At 34.0% G+C, this 22,869-nt stretch overlaps 2 protein-coding genes and 1 non-coding gene across 6 annotated transcripts in view; all 3 read right to left on the bottom strand.

Moving 5' to 3' along the window:
• The window catches only part of LOC111045240 (transcription elongation regulator 1), a 39,921-nt gene extending 33,537 nt beyond the window's left edge, over window positions 1-6,384 (bottom strand). Inside the window, exons 1-5 of one of the 3 annotated variants that reach the window (XM_039426773.1) lie at window positions 6,088-6,379; window positions 4,886-5,258; window positions 3,823-3,972; window positions 2,242-2,568; window positions 104-272 (exon numbers count right to left, since the gene is read on the bottom strand). In XM_039426773.1, the coding sequence (XP_039282707.1) occupies window positions 104-272; window positions 2,242-2,568; window positions 3,823-3,972; window positions 4,886-5,258; window positions 6,088-6,242 (1,174 nt within the window). In that variant the 5' untranslated portion in view covers window positions 6,243-6,379. Of the gene's footprint in view, window positions 1-103; window positions 273-2,241; window positions 2,569-3,822; window positions 3,973-4,885; window positions 5,259-5,909; window positions 6,035-6,087 lie in introns of those variants that run through there. The other 2 variants (XM_022330599.2, XM_039426774.1) reach the window with 2 other exon arrangements.
• Window positions 6,385-8,664: 2,280 nt separating this feature from the next.
• Window positions 8,665-8,771, bottom strand: LOC120351226. The gene has a single exon (XR_005571250.1). It is a non-coding gene; the product is annotated as a U6 spliceosomal RNA (small nuclear RNA).
• A 3,521-nt stretch (window positions 8,772-12,292) lies between these two features.
• The window catches only part of LOC111045241, a 68,792-nt gene continuing 58,215 nt past the window's right edge, over window positions 12,293-22,869 (bottom strand). Inside the window, exons 6-9 of one of the 2 annotated variants that reach the window (XM_039426775.1) lie at window positions 21,848-21,998; window positions 19,636-19,879; window positions 17,504-17,692; window positions 12,293-16,599 (exon numbers count right to left, since the gene is read on the bottom strand). In XM_039426775.1, the coding sequence (XP_039282709.1) occupies window positions 15,349-16,599; window positions 17,504-17,692; window positions 19,636-19,879; window positions 21,848-21,998 (1,835 nt within the window). In that variant the 3' untranslated portion in view covers window positions 12,293-15,348. The remainder of the gene's footprint in view (window positions 16,600-17,503; window positions 17,693-19,635; window positions 19,880-21,847; window positions 21,999-22,869) is intronic. The other variant, XM_039426776.1, reaches the window with a different exon arrangement.

Below are 22,869 nucleotides of genomic sequence, written 5' to 3' on the forward strand. Positions count from 1 at the left end.
TGTACATTACCCCGAATTAGTACAGACCTCGTCCCTTGAGATGTACTTTATCAAGGTTCCGTTGCATTTAGCATTTTTAGTTGAAAAACATATCAAGGCTTACCAGCTGAGCTAGTATTAGTGGTTGACGTTGAAGTGTTATGTGACGCAGACTCAGTTGAGTTGTCATTGTCAGATTGATTAGCAGTCGAAGCAGTGGCAGTGCTATTTGTTGTTGTCCCACTCGTTGAAGTTTGAGAGTTCATTCCGACCACTTGAGCCATCGCTTCAACCTGCAAACAAAAATCAAACCACTTCAGTAACAAGTATGAAATCCTTTTACCATAAGAATGCATGAGAAAACTTCACCATAAGAAATCCTATGAGTAATCAATCTATAAATTTGGAAGAAAAATAGCACAAGGACTACCTTATTATTTTGTCTACCAATGTTATTACATTAGTGTCATTTGCATTGTAAATAAATAATCCTATACAGTACTATTAAACAAGCAACTTCTGTCTATATGTTTAGATGTTTGTATTTCACCGGATCTCGAAAATGGCTCTAACGATTCTCACGAAATTCAGAACATAGTAGGTTTATAATATAAAGATTCAACTGCACTAGGTCTCATGCCTGGGAAAACTCGCAGAAGGACTTTAAAAGGATAATTATTATTCATCCTTGGAAAAACAGCTGATAATAATTATTTCGTCGTCTGTTGGTGATGGAAGTGAGTGAGCGAGTTCATGTGTGTGGGACTGTGTCAAAATTATGACTCAGCTGTTGAACTTTTGTAATCATTCAATCAGGTACTTAGTGCCGGTTGCAAAAAAGCCGGGTTATTTTCAATCCTGATTAATTCCAGTAGATCCATCTTTTTGAAATGGTCTTCTCTGATTTGGTTCACGTGAAGTTAATCAGGATTAAAATTTAACCGGCTTTTGTGCAACTGGGCCTTTGTGAGGGAAATTTTTGCATTCCTCTGGGAATTAATCTCAATTTACTGTGATTAGATAGAACATTTCTGTATAAATGTTATTATAATTTCTCCTTTCGTAATAATTTTTTATGCTTTTGTACTCCAGAGCGAAGCTCGGTCCCCGATATTGCATGAGTAAACTTCGAAAAATTCACGTTTCGACTTGTCGACTTGATATAAAATATGAATGATTCACTTGGGCTAGTTACACACACGTCGATTTTTAGACATACAATTTTTTGCCGTCCTTATATAAATTCTATAAGATCAAACAGATGATGTTTGATTATTTCCGTTTAATCTGATAGCATCCATAAGGACGGCAAAAGATCGAACGTCCAAAAATCAATATGTGTGTAACTAAATTCAAAATTCAAATTCAAATTTTATTTATTCAAACTCACAATATTCACATTCAGAATCAATAAGAAAAACAATACACACAGCTCAGTAAGATAAAAAATTATTAATGGAAGATTAATAAAATAAATACTGGTATGCTTTATTAGAAATACGGTAAATTTGTGAATTGGAATAAAAAATACTACCTGCTGGAAGTATACAATACTTCACGTTTGCAAGCAGGAATGAATATCACTTCAACTAATTTTAAATGCATGAATAAAAGGAGAAAGAAAAAGAAGAGAGAAAGAAAAGACTAGCAACCATTCACTCTCACATTCACTCAACCTTGCACACTTTCCAATAACAGCTCATCTTACTAATGCTTATTGCCAGCCACCAAAATTACATTTAAAATACGAAATAACATTAAATAAGGATTCTAAATAATCAGGCATAAGACCTCTGAGCCATCTAAGAATTCTTTTTTTGAAAACAAGTTGATTTTGAACCCTCTTGATTTCAATTGGGATGTTATTAAAAAACTTGGGGCCAAGAAATACAAACGATTTCTGGAAACAAGTGGTATACGATTTGGGAAGTCTCAGTAAATCAGCTGTCACTCTCCTAGTTTGATAGCTGGGAACATCCCAACTAGCTCAACAAGTCGAACAGGAAAACATTAGGCTATAGAGTTCAGTAGTTGACAATGATAACAGCTAAGGCGTTGAAAAATGTTCAAAGGATCTTCAAGGAATTGTTAGCAGATGAGCAAGCAGAGTATGCAATCCAAAAGTTGACATGTTTTGATGCGAACAAACGAACAAACACAACCCTACTCTCTCGTATTATATAGATTCATCCAACCTTGAGACAACTCAAAGACTTCAAAGAAAATTGAAAGACCGAATGAAAAGAGTGTACTGAGACTGACCTGCTCCTGTAGCAATATTTTGACGCCGGTGCCTTCCGGTTTGGTCCAGGTGGTCTCCCGCGTTCTGGCATTGTAGAAGTACGACTTGCCTTCCGACGCCTTCGTCTCCACCCAAATCTCGCCGCCGCCTCCACCGGGTCCTCCGAAATCCGGTGCGCCGCCTCCGCTGGGGGCGGCAGTCGGCGGGGGGATGTTGGTGGGTGGCATTGCGCCTGGGGGTGGCATGTTGGGGGGCGGCATACTCATCGGTCCCGAAGGCGGCGGTCCGTTCATGTTCGGAGGCGGCATATTAGTTCCAGGCATTCCGGGTAAGGGCATTCCGGGATTCTAATCAACAATTTGTCACATTTCTATTAATAATGGAGAGAATTCAATAGTTTCATAGGTAATGCAAAACAATTATTCGAACAACAGACATCTCTAGTACGATGCCCGACCCCTGGAAAATGGGAACGTTGCATCAAGGTCTATAGGTAGTGGTCAAGACACCAATGTCAATTTTGGAGTGGGACTCAATATGTTATTGTATCAAAATATACTATTTATACTATAATTAGGCTATACTCTTTATACTAACATATTGGCTGTTTATCAGCTCAGGCTAACAGCAAGTAAACAAATTTTTCAACAAGCGACAAAATGGCCACGTGCTCTTGACCTCTTTCTATAGACTTCGGTTGCATAGCTAGATTCAGTCAGCTGGAGAAGAAAACTTGTTAGCTTATATATATAATAATAATATTATGTACCATTCATATTATTGTTCAAAGACAGAATAATACTCATTTTCATTCATCCATGAAAAAAAGATTATGCCAAGAACTTCAAATAATATTTGAAGACACATTGTTCATAATTTAAATTAGTATAAAATATCGTAAAATCTTTTTAAAATAATATAAATTAATAAGAGTATATGCCTGGACGTATGAATAGTTATGAATGTGTTGGGTCTCTATTTCTATATTATTCTAGAGTACAAAATATGAAGCACCTATTTGAGTTAATTTTCAAAGAAATTTATTAATTCATTCAATCACAAGCACGACAAAATAACTTAGTTCATGAGGTGGAATCTGAATTTTACAAAATCCCTCTATGACACTAATTGAGAGTTCCTCAGATCGGTCAGATTTGAATTTGTTTTGCCTATGAAATTAGACAGACATAACCCAAAATGTTATCTTTAATTACGTTTTAAAGGTAAGAGGAAAGGTTAGGGTTTTCACTTTTAAAAGACAATCTGTTGATTTTAACATATTATTCGAAATGTTTTGATAATAAACACAACAAAATTGAAATACTGGTAAATTTGAGATACGCCCAACTAATACACAAGAAACCCCTTCAATTAATGAGTTACCGTACTAGAAAAATGAAATATTAATATTTTTATATTAGAGCACAGCCACATACCTCCAAATTCAAATTTATTTATTCATAAAAAATGTACAAATAGTGCAACAAATAGCACTACTATTTTGATCACACCTACCTATTTTGAAGGTATCCACAATAAAATAACCCTCAAATTTTTCCTTAAATGCTTGTATACCAACATACCTTTTCTCAAGTACATACCTGCATTAGAGGAGGGGGTCCGGATCCATGAGGAGGTGGAGGGCCGCCCATGCCAGGGGGAGGTCCAAACGGGGGGCCGGGAGGAGGTCCCATGCCCATTGGCCCCCCACCACCACCACCACTACCGGGGGGTCCCATCATATGTGGAGGCTGCAAAATAATACATCATATTTTATATTTTAATATTCAAATATTTAATTTTAGAAATTTCTAGTACCCTTGTTATAGTTTTATATGAAACACGGCTAGTTTCGCACACTTATACCATTCTCAAGTCTTGACTTGAATATATAAAACTATTACAAGGGTACTAGCTATTTCTATAATTAAATTATAGAAATAAAATTCAATTTCTATCTTTTTTACGCTTCCAACATGACTGGACTCTCAACACAAGAATGGAAAGTACCCCACATGGTTCAGTCCCAACACTTGAAGCGTCAAACGCATTGATAGTTTATTCAAAATAGTACTATAATCAATTTTGCCAGCACTAAGATTTAAATGGACAATAAAAATACAATGTGGGATCTTCAACAACAAAAATATTGTTTCATTCAAGTCTCAAGCGATAATGTTTGTACTAGACTGGCCACCAACTATAGGACATGCATGATGAACATGTGTGTGAACACCCTGCAAAAATGTGTACAAACATGTTCACTCAGTCATCAGCAAGAGGCTTTACAAAAAACAGATGTTTGATAGCAGCTTCTGACATGAAATAAAAATAAATAAACCACTGAAAAATTACAAATTATGGTGATACAAGAATAATTAAACCTCAAATAGAGCAGCAAAGAAATGAACAACAAAAAACGTGATACAAAAGCCTAACCTTAAAATGTTGTTCGAAAACTTTTGCTATGATGACATGTGTGTGTACACACATGTTCATCAATTCATGCATGTTCTGTTGTTAGTGGTCAGCCTAGCAGATAATATATGTTTAAATGAGCAATTAACTGAAAATTTCAAATCCTTAATAAAAGATCTAAGAATAAATCAAATGCATCATAATAAAATAATTTCAAAATATTAGAATTAGTATTGCAAGCCTCACCATTCCTCCGGGAGGACCATCCATCATGTGTGGAGGAGGCGGTGGCCCGCCACGGGGTCCAGGGGGCCCGCCCATTGGGCCCCAGTTGGGGTCGAAAGGCGGCGGTCCTCCCCTGAACCTGGGTCCACGCGGTCCGCCAAAGTGATGTCCCGGAGGGCCTCCCCGAAAGCCTTGGTGGCCTCTGGGTCCAAAACCTCCGCGGCCCCGGAACCTGGGGCCCCCATGCGGACCTCCCGGGCCTCCTCCATGAGGCGGTCCACCGTAATTATTGTCATAGTCGTAGTCCTCTCTGTCACCCCCTCCGCGGTGACCCCCACGGTCTCCCCTGTGTCCCCCGTAGTCCATGTGTCCTCCACGGCCTCCTCGTCCACCCCTACAATAACAGACAAATTTGTTACACAATTTATTATTTGTATAAAAAGGAATATAGGAATATTAAAACACTTCACTTGAATGGGTTACTTTTGTTTTATTAAGGAACATATAACTTTTCACTTAAAAAAGACCTATCATGTTTCATATAAAAAATATATCATATGCAGATATGTATTTAAAATTCACAATAACGCTGCTTTAGGTTGGCTACCAACCGACAGGACACACTAACGAGTGTGTTCAACATGTGTGTACACACATTTCCTCATATATTGTTGTGTCATCACAGCAAACAAAATTTATCAAGTGTAGATTTTTGTTCATTTGGGCTATTATTTTTCATGTTCAAGTTACACATTATGAAGATGTGATCAGAAATTTATTTCTGGTATTCATTATAAGAGGGCTAGTCTTAACTTGAATACTTAACCTGTCAATCAAATAATTCAGACATGAAATTCAATTTTGTTGGAATAATTGTAAAACTAAACACTATACGCAACGCCGCAATCTAACTCAACCAATTTGGTGGAAATCTAGTTATAAGTTATGCCGGAACTGTTTAGTGGAAGTAACAGTGAACTAGAGTAATTTTAAAAATGTTTCATGCACTATGAGAAAAATTGTTTTAATTTTCATCGACAATCACTAGTATTATTATAAAATTTTACACCACACGCAACGCCGCAACCTAACCAATTTTGTGGAATTGTTTCACTGGTTCAAATATCCCACATTCTTGCAAGAAAAAGTTATAATTGGATATAATCTTTAATTTACAGCATTTAGAAGAGACTGCCTAAATTAATGTGATCAAAATAGATTACCTGAACATCATTCCGCCCCTTCCTCGCGCTTTATGCATTGGCCTGTTATCTCTTTCTCGGTAGTCGTCATAATCATCTTCATCGTCCATTTCATTGGGTCCCTCATTATCAAAATCATTATCTGGCGAAGCTGAATCTTCGATAGAGTTTGACATTGTCTTATCAGAACAATCTTCACTAAGTAAAAATTATTAATTGATAGAACATAGAGTTACGGTAACTTGCACTCAAAGATAAAGTTAAAATGGCCACTTTCCTTCACTTCAGAATTCAGTGAAGCCACAACCAGTGCCCAGTGAATATATACAACAGCAGCACATGCACACAATGGTAACGAAATCTAGTAATCATCAAGAATTATACAAAGCAAGCAAATAAATTATAATAATACTTACTAGTTGTAAATAATCATGGAATTGAATGTTATAATTTTTATAATTTCTTTATTGAATATGTCAAAAATGAAAAGCAAATAATAATTAAAACAATTTTTTTGCGGTACGGTACTTATTATGATGGTGGCAGTAGTTTCCATTCTAGCTTGGCGGGAACTTTTCAAACTGTTTAACTATTTATTATAATATTTTCTTCTATTATTATTTCTTTCCTTTGTAATATTATTACAATAATTGGGTCGTCTATTTAAAAATCAGATAAATCACACAATCGATTCGTTTAGGAAACTTTGAAAAAAATTAAGCTCTATTGCGTATTTATTAATTTTATTTGCCCAAGATGTAGGTATCTGGTTTTGAAAATGGACGGCTAAATTGTAAGTTCTTATAGCAGAGTTTACAGAGGATTTCATTCAATAAGAATAGGCAAAATTAAATTGCTATGCCCATGATTGATCAATCCTTATTTGAATTGAAATCATCACAGTGAGAAATTTATATTCCTTGATAAGTTTAATCGGTTCAAAGTGACAGAAAAACACGTTATCGTACAGTACCTATATTTCATACACCTATTTTATATCATATCGTACCTATTTTCATACAGAGAAGATACCGTTTGTTTAAAGATATAATTCATCTCTTTATTATTCATTTCTTTCTTGATAATGAAAAAGTATTATTTTAAAAATGTTATCTGTCAACACATGAAATAGAAAAAAATCAATTCATATTTCTATTATTTGTAACTTATTCTATTCATCCTAATAATCATTCAGTTCATTAGCCTTTTAGTCCAAGTAATGAATGCTCAAAAAGGGTATAGAGGGAAATGATTGGAAGACAATTTTTGACAACACAGTTGTGTCACAGACACCCCCTTCAAATGTCATTGCCAAACGATCAATTGTTGCAGCAATGAAATTTTCATCCCCTACATTGAAGCTACTATAACAATGAAAGGAAAAACTTTGAATTAGTGAAATAATACATCATTTCAAAGAGAATTTAATGCTCTGCAGCCTACGATAAGATCATAACATTTTAATGATGCATTATTGGAGAGTTATAAGCCCTGAAAGAGCAAAACATTGAATAAAAACCTGTTATTTTATCAACAAATAAACACCTTCAAGAGCGAATATCTCGGGAACTGTTGGGAATATTACAAAATTCCACTGAACAAAAAGTGTGGAGAATTCATCAAGATCTTTTTTGAATAGTGTTAGTTACCGTATGTCGGTTGAACGCATTGTTCTCAATATATGAGTGTGGAAGCAAAACGCTGAAATTGGCAACTTTTAAACCACCCTCATACCCTTAGCACATGAGTTAGGAATGGGGTCTTTTGATATGTTCTCCTCCTAACTAGTCTCAACAAACCTGCAAAGTCAAAAAATTTGTTTAAAATATTCCCTCCAAATTTCTTTGTCAATTGGTCTACTGTATTGTTGCAAAAATGGAGATTTCACACTCAACACTAAAGCTGCTGCAAAAGGTGTGGGAAAATTCGTAAAAGTATGAAATTATACATCAAATTGAAGAGAATTTAATTCTCTATAAGCTAATAATCAATATGGATTTTTCCCATCGATTTTTAAGAAATTATAAGAGCAAAAATGAAAAAAATTAGTGGCAAAAGTGTTTTTTCCAAAAATGTCACACCTTCAAGAGCAGATATCTCGAAAACTAGAGGAGATATAAAACAAGTTGTAGAATGAATATTGTAGGAAATTATGTAAGCTTTAATTTGTTATATGACAGTCAAGTCCTTAGGATACATAGTTTTTGAGTTATGCGAGAAACCAAAAAATAGTACCTTTGAACCACCCCCACCCCCTTAGCACAGGAGGTAGGGGTGGGGACTTTTGGTATGTTTACCTCCTTACTACCCTCAACAAAACTGCTGGGTCAAAAATTGTCTCCTCAACTTTTCCCTCTATAACCTTTTCTTGACTGGACTATTTCCATTTATTTTTCTTTACAATCCCTATAGGCCTAGCCTATAGAGTTGTAGCGCAGTAGGCATACTAGCTTGGAGGATGTTATAGATATGACAATTTCCCGTAAATAAAAAATAATTGATCAGAAGTCAAAATAATACATTTTATAATAATTATTATACTGCTAGAAGTTTTAAAAATATTCAAAGATAATAAAAATTTTTGTATGAAGTTGACAAAAAAATGTGGAACGCTTCACGATTTTGCGTGTCATCCTTGCGCAGGGGCCATGCTAATCTTCTCTGTATCGTTCCAATTTTAGTATATGTACTGCCGAAGCAAGTACGAAAAGTGTTGGTTCGAAACCGGTATATATGTGTACCACAAATCCATGATTCAAGCTGAGAACACAGTGAAATTATGGCTCACTTAACATGACTTTATAAAGTGATTCACAATGAATTTTGTACATAAACTCAAATTAATCGGCGATGAAATGCTTTTTCTAATTCACTGATAGGTTTCCAATGCCAAAAAATCATTAGTTTTTTGTTAAAAATAATCAGAAGTTGCTTAACTCTCGGCAAAATAATACTGATTAGATCAACGCTTCTTGATAGTAGTTCTCTTACAAACCGCTAGAGCGCAGCTGCTCCGATGTTGACAGAGGCGCCAATAACATTCATCATTCAAACTTAACATGACTATTGGAATACAATACCGAGATGATTGTTTCTTGTTATAAATGTAATACAGTTATTTATTTAAATTAATTATTGATAGTTGGTATATCCATGGTATTTCCTACTTTTTATTGTAATTAACTTATAAACTTCTTTCAATAACAATTAATTTGACTACAAACTACTGGGCAATTGATAATTATTACGTATTATTTTCTGTAAATAAAAGTAGGTAGGCCTAATCAATTTTCATAATTTCTTATCTCAGCTTCATCAAACTTCAATTGAAAGTCATCAGTTCATTTATAGATGATTCAGAAAAAATCTCATTTGAGGCTCTAGACAGTAAGCATGAATGTCTACAGATGGAAATCAGAAATTGATTTTTTTTATAAGCTCTCATAGAATTTCCTTGTTGTTCTCACCGTTATAAATATTTGCAGTAGGACAGTAGCAGAAGTCTTCAGGGGGATTGACAGCATTGGTCGTTTTAGTCCTTTTGCGCCTCGCGTTATTATATGATCACAGGCTATACAGCGTCAAGGAAATTTGCTTGGAATGAATGAGTATTTTTTATTTGGTACCAGTAAGAATGACATGGCATTGAGAAAGATTTATTTAATAGGTCAAGGAAATTTGCTTGGAATGAATGTATTTTTATCATTTTTTATTTGGTACCAGTAAGCATGACATGGCATTGAGAAAGATTTATTTAATATTATTACTTGGTATTTTTCTTTTCAAGATTATTGTTTTTTACACAAAAAGTCATTGCAATCGATCTTGCAAATACGCATCATGTCTAGATATGAGTGGTTGACACAATAGTTATAATAGAATCACATCTTTCACTTATCACAGAGAAAGAAATGTGCTTTTATTTTGTGCACTTATTCAACTGTATAACGGTGTAATTGGCTTCCAATTACGTTATTCTGAGTATTCAACAGCATTGACTGGAAATACCGTATGTAATTGGCTAAGTGACTTTAATTACTGCTGTGATCATTTGGACACGCAAGGCGCAAAAGGGGTCGAAATTCTTCTCTCTCTAACATACAGTAATATCATTAACGTTCTTCTTCTATCAAATATATATCCTGCAATAACTTGTCAATACTTGAAGAATGAAGCTAGAAATAATGTCCAGGGAATTCTCGTTGAATCCCCTTTTACCCAGAGTTGATACTGGTGAGAATATAACGTGAGAATGTATTAATTGATTAATAAAAAAGATAAAAACCTATATCAATCCTCGGTCAATTCAGAATCTTTATGTAAAATAAAGTTAAGGGTAAGCAGTTCATACTCCAACCTTCAAGAGTATTTATCCCGTACCTAAATGTATAAGCCAAACCCCTCCTTTATAATATTATTGAAGATAGAATAAGAGTCATATTTATTGCCACCATAAATTCCATTCAACGAAGGGTTATCGATATAGAGGGAAATGTTAAAAGGAATGGGGTGGTCAAAAGTAAAATTTTTTTCTCACGTATAAAATCTCTGGAACTACCTAAATGTCTTAAGGACATGATTAGTCTATACAAAATCAAAGATCACGAAATTTTCTACAACTTTCATCTGTCAACGTTTTCTACAATTTCCGATATATCATCTCCAGTGTGAAATTGAAAAAAAAAAAAAAATATATATATATATATATATATATATATTTCTAAGACCTTGTTGTAATTGCTCTTTTTGAACTTATAACTTGTAAATGAAAAAAATCCATGCTGATTATGAACTTATAGGAGAGCATTAAAGTTTCTCCAATCGTCCAATGTAATGTATAATTCCACTATTTTATTCACGCATTCCCCTACGATTGTTGCAGTAGTAGTACAGTGTTGAGTGTGAAATCTTTAGTTTTGCAACAATAATTCAATAATTGACAAAGGAATTTGGAGGGAATGTTTGGAACACAGTTTTTGACTTTGCAGCTTTGTTGGAACTATAGTTGGAAGATGGATGGAAATATCCAAAAGTCTCCACCCTACCCCTAGTGCTAAAGAGATGAGTGTGGTTTAGAAGTTAAATTTTTTATTTTCTTCTTACACAATAATTATTATGGCTAGTACGAAAGAACCGGCGTTCCACCAAAATGACGAGTCATACAAAAATGAATTTTTCCTCCAGTTACCTTGAAAAGTTATTCCTGCACTGATTACAGAACGCAAAGAATTACTTTTCCGCTCTAGTGCGCAAAGTATTACTTTGCGTACTCTTAATACTTTGCGTATTATCTTGCAGCCATCCCAATCAGCTGTTGACAGTGTTGGCGTGTATTTTGAATGCGAATTTGTTCTATTTATATTTTTTCTGATTTTCATATGAATAAAAATGATAACTCAACATTTTGAATATTATTAATTATTCCAAATAATATTTTTTCATTTATAAATTGATTGGTTGAAAAATTATTTAGAAATTAAGATTTACTCAAAATTATTCAAATTTTTAATTTGAATGAATTATCGATTATTAATTTTCAATTGGATTATCAAGTTTAAAATAAATTAAAGTTGTTATTAATAACAAAATTATACAGACAAACAGATGGATCTCAGCCATCATTTTACCCATAATCAACCACTTCTCATATTCAATGAAACTGTAGGAAAAATTTGTAGGGAAATAAGTGCGCAAAGTTCCTCTGCTGCACTCAAGAAACCATTTCGCCCTCGCCTTCGGCTCGTGTGTAAACGTTTCTTTCGGTGCAACAAACTGTCACTTTGCGCACTAGTTGCACAAATAACTATCGTATATTTCTAACATATTTTGAGATATCCACTCTTAAAAATAAAAAGTTTTTGAAGAACTTTTTTCGAAGTTTCAACTGCGTAAAAAATGCAACTTGCATTTTCAAATGAAAATGAAAAGGTCGCTTCTGAAATCCTCATATACACGAAAACACATAATATCTAGTTTATTATTTTTTATACGGGATGCATTAGGGTAGGCACACACCAGTTAGTCAAGACACGACTAGTCACGATTAGTCACAATACTTCACATAGTTGCTTATGAAGCAGCACACACCGATTAGTCATTGCAATTAGACATGTATTCATAAGCAACTATGTGAAGTATTAGGACTAAACGTGTCTTGTCTTGACTAACTGGTGTGTGCCTAGCCTTAGTCTAATGAACAAGGGATCTCTAGAAGTAAAAGACAAGAAACGTTATGGTTGTCTTTTATTATAAAAGTATAAGATTTACATCAATGAACTAATCATTCAAAAATTCAAGAGTTTCACAGTCATTTAATAGTACGCAACTGATGGGAACAAACATCAGCATAATACGTTATTACCTAACTTATAGAACATCAATTTATACTATCTTTAGCCTACAATCAAAGTAGAATAAATTAAACACAATAGAAGACAGTCTGAATTACTTGTATTTTACATCAAGTTGGCATGATAATATTGTGCTAATTTCAGATGACTGAATATGAATTAACGAATAAATAAGATGATTGAAAAACATGGAAAGAAATAACATAGATAAATTAATTAAAGTTCTGTTTGAATTTTCAGATTACTGAAACACGTTCTTTGAATAGATATGCCTGAATAATGGTATCAAGATAAATTATATCAGAAAAGTGTAGAGGAGAGATTAAATTGATGAAATTTAACTGTTGCTAGAACAAGATGCGTAATAGAAGGTCTTGTCTCACAAATTGTGATTTACTCTAGTTAGCATGAAGCCTATATAATTTGAATTGATCAAAAGAATTTCCAATTTTTTCTCATTACTTGGAGAAAAATCTCATCTTAATAATTGCATCCATGGAATGTTGAACGAATATAGGATTGTTCTAGTTTCATGATTAATTATTTGGCATAATGAGAATTCGTGATCTATGCCAATTTCATATCAGATTCATCCACTGGTATTAATTTGAGATTTATTAAATATATGATCATAGGAATTCAATCATGTTTGATGTAATAATATGATAGGAATTCAATCATGTTTGATATACTAATGTGATGAACTAATAAGGTACGTTATAAATTCTTAAACGAATACCTGTACACCAGCTCTATAAGAGACAAGCAAAAGATGAAAAATAGTGTGGCAAATTGAGTTATATGCATATTATTAAAACTTTTGAAAACATACATTTTGTGCCTTATTACTGAATTTTGTGACAAAAATATTTCTGAATATCACTTACAGACTTCATTCTATCAACGGTTAGGTAATATAATTCAAGAATATTTGAAAATAAATCAAGCATTGATATAGAAAGTAGTAGAAAGATTAGAGAGGACTAGAAAGTCCTAACTGCGGCCAATAAAGAATATTTTCATTTAATGTTATTTAAAGTGTACCATAGTGTCTATCGTGTAAGATTAATCTAGTATAGCTTACAGTACTTGCATTGAAATATAATTCGAACAGGAATAATAATAGGCAAGATACAGACAGACATCCAAGTACCGGTACATACAGAAAAGTTTAATTTGAGAATTCAAGTTTTCTCTTGAAAATATAATTCGATCATCTCATGAGAAGAAAGTGAATGGCGTGGATATAATGTAATATTGAAACTGTCACTTTCCATCTTCAAAATTAGCCTAGAAGTCATCAATACTCATTTATTTATTAACATGGCTTCATTGAGAAATCTCTGTTTGGATTTGAGTTATGAAATTTAACTTTTATTTGAAGAGACATGTAAGGAATGTTAGTACCTATTGAAAAAATCAAATGTTTATAATCCAGTAAACTTATAAACTGTCTCTGTTATTTGTCACTCAGAATTATCAATCATCAAATATAAATTTACTTAAACTAAATACGAAAAATCACAATAATTACACTATACTAAAATTCTTAATATCCCTATTAAATCTATCTGTTACTTAGAAAATTTGCTACACACTAATTATACAACAAGAGTGTTGTATATAATTATAATTACACATTTAGTTGAAGATATAATTCGTATTATAATTAATTTATAATCTACAATATTCACTACATAATATCTTATTCTTCAATTATTATTAATCCATATCATATATAATAAATATACATGATGATAATATATTGAATTTACAATCATTTTGTACCGTACAAATATTATTCTAATCGAAAGAACTCATGGAGTTCATAAATAATCAAACTACTGTATATAGTAATATCGTTCTATCACAACTGAGGAGTAACTCGAAAGGCTGGGCGGGATGTTCAACTAGAGCAATTGCAAAGGTATATCTATAGATAATGGTATGGCACATGGGTATCTGTTAGTACACAATCTTATTTACAGTGGATGGATTAATATGAAAAAATCTAGAAAATGGTCACAATTTCAATTATGAAGCCTGCTTCAATGGAACTTAATCATTTAAATCAATTGAAATCATTCATCAAATTAACTTCTGATTCCGATCATGAGAAAATATGAAATTTATAAGCTGTGGTAATAATTGATAGTTGGACAGTAATTCAAACTCATTTATACGTTTGAAAATCAAAGAGAGATGATACACTGAATGTGATAAACAATTATTTTCAGGAGCTTCTATAGATTATTGAGTTGGGTACAATAGTTTAAAACGGATTCATTTCATTATCATAATATCATGATTCTGTAGTACATTGTAGTTACACTTGAATAAATATGATTTATTGATACCATGGACAGCAAAAGCTAGGACATATTGAAAAAGATATTTAATATTGCTACCTAGTTGTTTCAGTGGCGTAAAATTAGTTATTACTGTTGATATTCAAATGAAATGATGAAAATTGTTGTGTAAGTGGGAAGGGAATTGTTAGTTTATCCCGGTTGTATACTACAAATCAAGTCTATTGTTGAGTTGTACATCTGTCTACAAGTCTAGTGTGATTATGAAAGTGTAGTTTATATGAACATTGATGAGATCTTCAATAAAACGTTTTTGATTTTTGAACAAGACCTAATGGAATGTTACAATAGTGTATTATAATATTACTTTATTAAATTAAGTATCGAAGGCAAAGTATTGGACAATAAAAACTTGATGTGATGATAAGTTTAAAAAGTAATTTCTAATATGGTTTATTAGAAATTGCAGTTGAACAACTGCTGGAACAGTCATTGGATATTCGAATTGATTATCATTTCAAATTATCAACATAATTAATAATAATAATTACGCCACTGAATAACTGCCATACACTGGAATTTCATACAAAGAATAAGCTATTAGTAGAGAGGTGATTGGAGGGTCACTTGGAGGTGGGGGTCGAATTGTTGGCGACAAGCGTAATGGAAGTGGAGCCATCCTGCAGGAGGCGAGGGAAGTTCTCGGGGAGGGGATCAGCTGATGCAGCTGACGTCAGCTGACGGCAGTAGAGCTCCTTGTAGAGCTGCAGCTGTTGTGCAGGTCCGAAGACCGACTGCGCAGCTGTCGATGTGGCTGGAAGAAGGTTGTTGAACAGAGCCGACAGGTAGAACGAGTCTAGAGCCGTCGCAGTCGAGGGAGACACCATTGAAGGTGTCTTGAAGTTGGCAAACTGCATCGGGAAGTTGTTGGTGATTTGTTGTGATGCTGTGTTGGTAGTTGACTTTTTGCCCCCCGACTTCCTTCGGTTGTTGTTGGTGGAGAGGGAGACGTTGGGAATGACGAGGGAAGACTGATACAGGTTGGGCGAGTGTGACGGTTGTTTGGTGTTGCCTAGCAACTGGGGCGATCGTGACGCCTCCACGTGGCCGTTGCTGAAACTATGCGCAGGAGCAGGACTCGACTTCTTCCTCCTGTGCGAGGTGGGGGCGTGTGGGGCGGGAAGGGGACTGCTGACGGGTGCCGGGGGCAGACCACTCATCTTGCTCGGCACAAGAGTTATCTCCAAGTTAGACCCGATCTGGTGACAGTTGGGCAGCACACTTTTCGTTGACGATCTGCCACCACTTTCACTAACACCTTTCATCCTCAAATCCAGCACTTCCTCGGCCACAGGTCGTTTGATGGTCGGTTGAATTATGTCTTTAGGATTTCCGTAGATTGTGCGCTTTGCCCAGGGTGACGCGGGGGGCGAGGGGTACAGTCGTTGCTGCGGCCCGTTCTTATCGATAATACTGTTGGCTTTGTTCGACGCACCGTTGCTGGTGTGCGCGGAGGGAGGGGCGAACATGGCTGGGAGATCAGGTGTGACCATGATGGAGATTTTCGACCTGGTTCGGTCGGGCGACGACGTTTTCGACCTTGAATCAATCATCTTCGACCTACTTATCTCGGGGATATTCAAGCAGGCCCGATTCATCTCGGGCACCCTAATACTGGCTTTGTTTTCGGACGAAGAGTCTGTGATGGAGGTGTCGGGAACCGAATGCCGGATGACCGAGGGTCGTCCCTCTTCACCCCCACCCGACGAAGAGCTGACTGCAGTCGATGACGTCACAGGTGTCACTTCCAGGCCGCCTTCCTTCAGGATTTCCAGTTTCTGCTTTTTCAGTGTAGGTTGCACAGAAACGTTTCCCTGAAAAACAAACTAACATTAGAAATAAATCAACGCGAAGCACATCATATATTAATATATATAAGAAAAACAGTAGCAGCATTGAGTTGATAAAGAAGAGCAGCATAGAGTTGATTATCAATAGCAGCATAGAGTAGATTGGGTACTTTGATAGTATTAAAAGGATATGAGAAAATACAATAAAATAATATGGTTCAAGAATTTTTCCAGTGTTATTCCAGGGATCTAGTGGGTCCCACTGTCATCTTTCAGATGTAATTTTTTCAATAATTTTTTTGTGATGGTTTAAATGCAATTTTTTATTTTTATTTCAATTATTTTTTTGGAGATATTGTCCTAGGTACTGTATAAAAAATTAGAGTTACTGCAGTTTTCAACAGAAAACAGCATTTCAGAGATTCATTTTGCATTTTATCAGAGATTTGTTACAGGAATAAAACATTTCATATTTATATTTATAAACTGACAAAATAATTTAATTCTAGTTTTCTACCATTTCTAGCATTGACAGAAGTGATCAAACAGAATTATCTTTGATTGAGACATTATTATTTCTATCAAAATCAAATAACTCTTCATTTAAGTATGTCCAAATTTCTCATTTATCACAACCTGCGAATAAGGAGAGATTAGTTTGAAACGCATTGATTTCATAAATTCTTGCTTGATGATAATATTATAACTGCATTAGGGAATGAAATAATTTGTTGATTTTTTATTAGAGGTGATTACACCTTTTGACAATCTTGATGACAAGAAAAATAAATTTTGAAGCATAAGTAATGATTTTAGCGAAATTTAAAATTAGCATAATTTGAAACTAGCAATATGTATTATTTTATAAGCAGAATTGTAAGCGTTGAAGAAAAGCTGAATGAAAGCGTAACATCGTTTGAGAACTTACTTTGGTAGGTGACTGAGAATCTTCAGAGCAGAGGTCAATCAGCTCTGAAGAGAGGTCGGGTTTAGAAGAAAGATTTGAACTGTTGGAAACTGGAATATTCTCTTTTCCACCACCAGCATCCACTAGCATCTTTTCGGGTTTCAATCTAATGCCTCTAAGTGATGTTATTTTATTCGATAATCGTTTCTCCTGTAGAAAATAATTCACATTAAATTCAACAGGTAAACTTAGCGGCTATCATATTATTTTTAAGATATACTAAATTGAGACAGGGTTGTAATTAATAATCAATATTTTGTATTCAGTTAGATATTATTTTATTTGCATTGAACGAGTTTTTGATACCAGAAACTTATTATAGAAAGCTGATTCATGCTATTTGTTTCTGTAGACTTTCCTTTTCTCCTGTAAAAATTGAACAGAAGACTTTGGAATCACTATGAACTTCTCAGATTTGATAATTGGGAGATAAACTCATGAAGGCCAAGCCCTCTAATGTTATCTGTTATGAGATTCGAAGTAATATCTCACGGAGCCCATCTAAAAGTGTTGGCTTTAAACATATTTTTTTCTCAACATTGTTCCCTTTACATGCGCAGAAACATGAGTTTTCATAACACTATCACAAAAAGTTGAATTGATGACATTTATAGTATCAAAAGTCTATTTTATGTACGATACCCAAAAAATAAAGAACTTCATTAAAAAATTCCTCAACAAGAATCTTGATTCCAGTGAGACAAGAGGACGAAAATCATTACAGTGAGAGAGAGTTTGGAATATTAAAACTCCAAGATCATTGTGAGGATTTTTTTCTAAAAATGGGAAAAAGCTTCATTCAACTGGCAGAAAACCCATTTAGAGAACCGATTAGTTTTTGGGACTAAGTATAAACTACAAAAAATATGAAAGTGTGAGTTTGTATATTCTTTCTCTGTTTTGGGATTGCTCACAATATTGCAATTGGAAGCAATACATTATGCATATACAGTCTATCTGCTGATCCTAAAGCTAGTGGAATGACTGGTTGTTTGAAACATATAGTGGCATTAGAGAACAGAAAGAAATTATAAGTTATAATAATATGAATAAGTCGTAAAGGTACAGAAGAGCCAACAAACATGAGAAAATAGATAAGTAGACTAGTATACTACGATTCTACTATAGAATCACATCACACAACAAAAACCTCCAATATAGGAAGTCCTGACATATCACACCATTACAGAAAAAAAAAATTTCCAGATATCAATCAAAAACACAGATTAAAGTTGAAAATTTCAATCAAAATAAGATTAAAATTGACACAAGTGAATATTTTGATAAAATAAAAATGAAATCCGCTGTCATGTCATGCTCTACCTATTATTTATACAGAACTAGGAAGTTTCAGTGTTCATGTCATCATCATCGTTACCATTAGTCAAGTTTACTTGAATTCAAGTTTTTAACCCTCAAAAGTATATAATATTATAAATAAAAAAAAAGCTAATTAATCTCAATTTTTTTTCTTACTATTCATACTTTTCTGTTTAGTTGTTTTTATACATTTTTCCATTTGTAGGTTGGATTGTACCTTCAAGTTGAATACGCCCCTTCAGTTTACGATATTTTGACTCAAAAAAAAAAGAAACTGATTGACTGAAAATATATAATTATATTTATATATTATACAGTTTTTGTACAACCCCCCCACCAATTTTCAAGTAAGAAGACTTTTACAACAAAGACAACTGGACCCTGTTAAGGTGCATTTTCGTTTATGCGTAAATTTCCGCAGTCGACGACGGCATGCATTGTTGACATTCATATCGTCCAAATTTCAAGTGTGCTAAAACAGCTGATCAAATAACTTTTCATTATTTGTGTTTATTATTCAAGAATTAAACATTTCTAATAATATCAACATATTATTGCCATTGAAATCTACCCAATGTGAGATCCTCACCCTGTCGTGGTCGACGACGGCATTTTCGGACAAACGAAAACCCAGCTCAACATGAGAAAATACAAGCTGATATTTTAGAGATTTCCTATTCTAATAACCAGCTGATTACTATTAGTTTATATTTACTCATGCAATAGGCCGCCCCTGGAGTAAAACTGGTGAGAAGGTGGTGGTGTATGCCTACCTTATCGGTTTTACTGGGGGGCAGATTGGGTGTGATGGTGACCGAAGGCGTGATGCTAACGGATGAGCTGAGGTTGAGCGAGGTCATGATGTCACGCGAGGTGACTGGAGTCGCCGCCCCAGAAGAGACGCCACTCGTCGAGGCAGAGCACGTTGCGGCCGAAGAACTCTCTCCGCTCGCTTTGCTCTTCACTTTGCTGGTCACGTGGTTGCCGCCGTGTTGCCTTTCGTAGGGCAGTAGTAACCTGTACCATAAATACATCAAGATTATTAATCAGAGCGTTCATAAGAGTACCCTCGACATTTCAGGTGATGGACCTGTCGCAATGTTGAACCATAGAGAAAATACAGCTTAAGAAGATATCAAATGGTATAGGTAGTTTAAGTTCCAAGTTTTAAACTGATTTCTTGTTAACTCAAGCCGATCACTGTCGACTAATGTATATTATTATTATTATTATGGTCAGGTAAGAGTGTAAGAACGACTCAGTATGAGAGACTATCAGTCATATAGCTTCACGAAAAAGAATTACTAGGACTATCGGCTGGAGTCAACAGTAAAAGTTGGAACATAAACACCCTACCTACCATGGGATTTCTTTTCTATGGTTGAACGTAATGAAATGAACCCAATTCTTATTTAAAATCATCATCTCAAAACAAAGAAAATATGGTGTGTAATAGTATTTGTCATTCGATTTTCTGGTATTTTTTACAAAAGGGTTTGAAACATGAATAATTTTTGAATTGTTTGTGCTAAATTGCGTACTGACTTATGCGCCACGAACCCACGCATTCATCAGCTGATGCTATGCTTATTATATCTGTATTTGTACAGAAACAGTAAGATACAAATATAATAGGTGTAGCATCAGCTGATGGAAAGTGATGCGCCGAGTGTTCGTGGCGCATGAGTTTGGACGCATCATTACACAAACAATACAAAGATGACTCATGATTCAAACACTTTTGTTCATAATACCAACAACTCGAATGACGAATACTATTGCACACCATCTTATCTTTGTTTTGATGATGATTCTTAATAAGACTTGGGTCGTTCTAATTGGGATTAGTTCCGGTAGTTATGCTATTATTGTAAAAGGAAGCGAAGAAAGAAATCAAGATTCGTGCTTGAACAAGATATTGAAGGTGCAAAATTGAAAATGAAATTTCAGTAGACAATCTCATTCATTTCACGATTAATAACTTGAAGATTGTCATTTCTAATAGCTTAATAAAAAAAGTTACTTGATTATATCAAGGTAATTTCTAATAAAAACATATTTATTAGTACCATGGGTATTCTTGACCGACATAGGCCTAATCTAATCTAATGTTGCTAAATTTTGGGATTTAGGGGATGGTGACTCACACCATTTACTATATTCACACTTCCATAGTTTCTTTAAAATTGAACACCTATTGAATTTCTTATTACTGATAAACTAAAAAGGCGTGTTGTTCTGTCAGAATTATTCCGTGTGGATCTCAATTGTTTGGGCTACTCAAAATATGTAGCAGCTTTAATGAATGAATGAATTCGCAGCTTCCCATACTACTGTGCATTCCAGCATTATTAGCTTGTAAGACGACATAAAATTTATTCCAAGATAATTAAATTGAAAATTATTCACTTTAATAATGTGAATTGTGGAGGATATCATTAAGTTAATGTGAAAAATAATCAAGGTCTTGGTCCAAGCCAAAGTAGATAGATATATCTATAGATTTATCTGTCTACCTCCAAGTCTAACAAATCCATGTCCCTTGACTTACACATTAAAAATGAACACAAATACAGCTATTCAATAAGTACCTATTATACTAGGGCTACTTGATTGTTCAATTATAGAAAATAACTAGTACCCTTGTAATATTTTTTTCAAAACTAAGCACTATATTTATATTTAAAAAAATATTTCTATATTTTTAAGAAATATTTGATAATTAATTCAACATTCCGAAACTAGTTGTTAATGTATTATATTTCAAATTTAAAAAGGGTACTATTGAATTATTTTTCAACTAATATATTATTATGTGTATAATTGGAAAAACAAGGGTACTAATTATTTTCTATAACTCAAAGCTATTTGAATTTGAAAAGATAGCTGAGATCAGGTAAAATTGCTAAGCTCATTTCTGTGCATAAATGCATTCAGCCGTCCTCTATGGGATGGCAGGGTGGCAAAAGGTGAAATTGATCGAACCTTTCGTAATGTCTGCGGGAGATGGTGGCAGCACTAGTGCTGTTCTGGTCGCCTCCCAACTCCTCATAGACATACTTCCACATGCGGCCTGCCGTCACCGCGTCGTATCCGCCCAGGTTCTGAACTTTATGGTAAAACGAATAGAGATCAACTGCAACAACAACAACATTTGTTAACGAGATGCAATTACAGTACAACTTTTTAAAAATCAATTAGGGTTCGAATAGTATAAGAATCAAGTTGAAGTATTGAACTTCTTGAATCATCAATAACTGCTATAATTATTTTCATTAAAATTGAACACTAAAATGCAAACTTGCAGACAAATGTAATTGTGAAAAATTTAAAATACATGGAATCTATCCTAATTATGATCATTAATTGCATGTTTATCAAGCTACTGATCGATGATGTGGTGGTATCAGTCGTCCGACTGTTTTGGCAGTTACACCATTCTATATGTAATGAAAAGGGTCACAATAAAGCATTCTTGACATTTTTCATGAAAGTTACAGTTCTCTTGTAACTTTTATTTAAAACTAAAATGTCCGTCATTCTGGACTGTATGATCTAACTAACTATTTATTTTCAATTAATTAGGTTTTAACCAAAGTAAGAACAATTCCGAATATGAACCCAATCGGTCAAACTGGTCTTGAGATATAAAATATTTTGTAAAAAATACCAAATGGCAGATACCTGGTAAATGAAACGTTTTAGAAAATGTTATTCTTGATTTTATTATAATTTTGATCCATGAAACATTCAACAGAGTTTGGCACTCACATATTATACACTCTGTATAATAATTTTAACTTGTTCAGAATAGATAAAAGCGTTCTATTCCAGATTGAATGAAAAATTGGAAAACCAAGAGTTATAATACTAGTAAGTGACAATATTCAGTTTAAAAATATGTTCGAATTTGAAAATACGGTGAATCAAAGTTTTTACATTAAAAATGTATTAGTTAAAGATCGGTTGAATTTACTCAACTAATTTGTCATTTTGCTTGTAAATAT

Source organism: Nilaparvata lugens, chromosome 4 (genome assembly GCF_014356525.2).
Source record: "Nilaparvata lugens isolate BPH chromosome 4, ASM1435652v1, whole genome shotgun sequence".
NCBI lineage: Eukaryota > Metazoa > Arthropoda > Insecta > Hemiptera > Delphacidae > Nilaparvata > Nilaparvata lugens.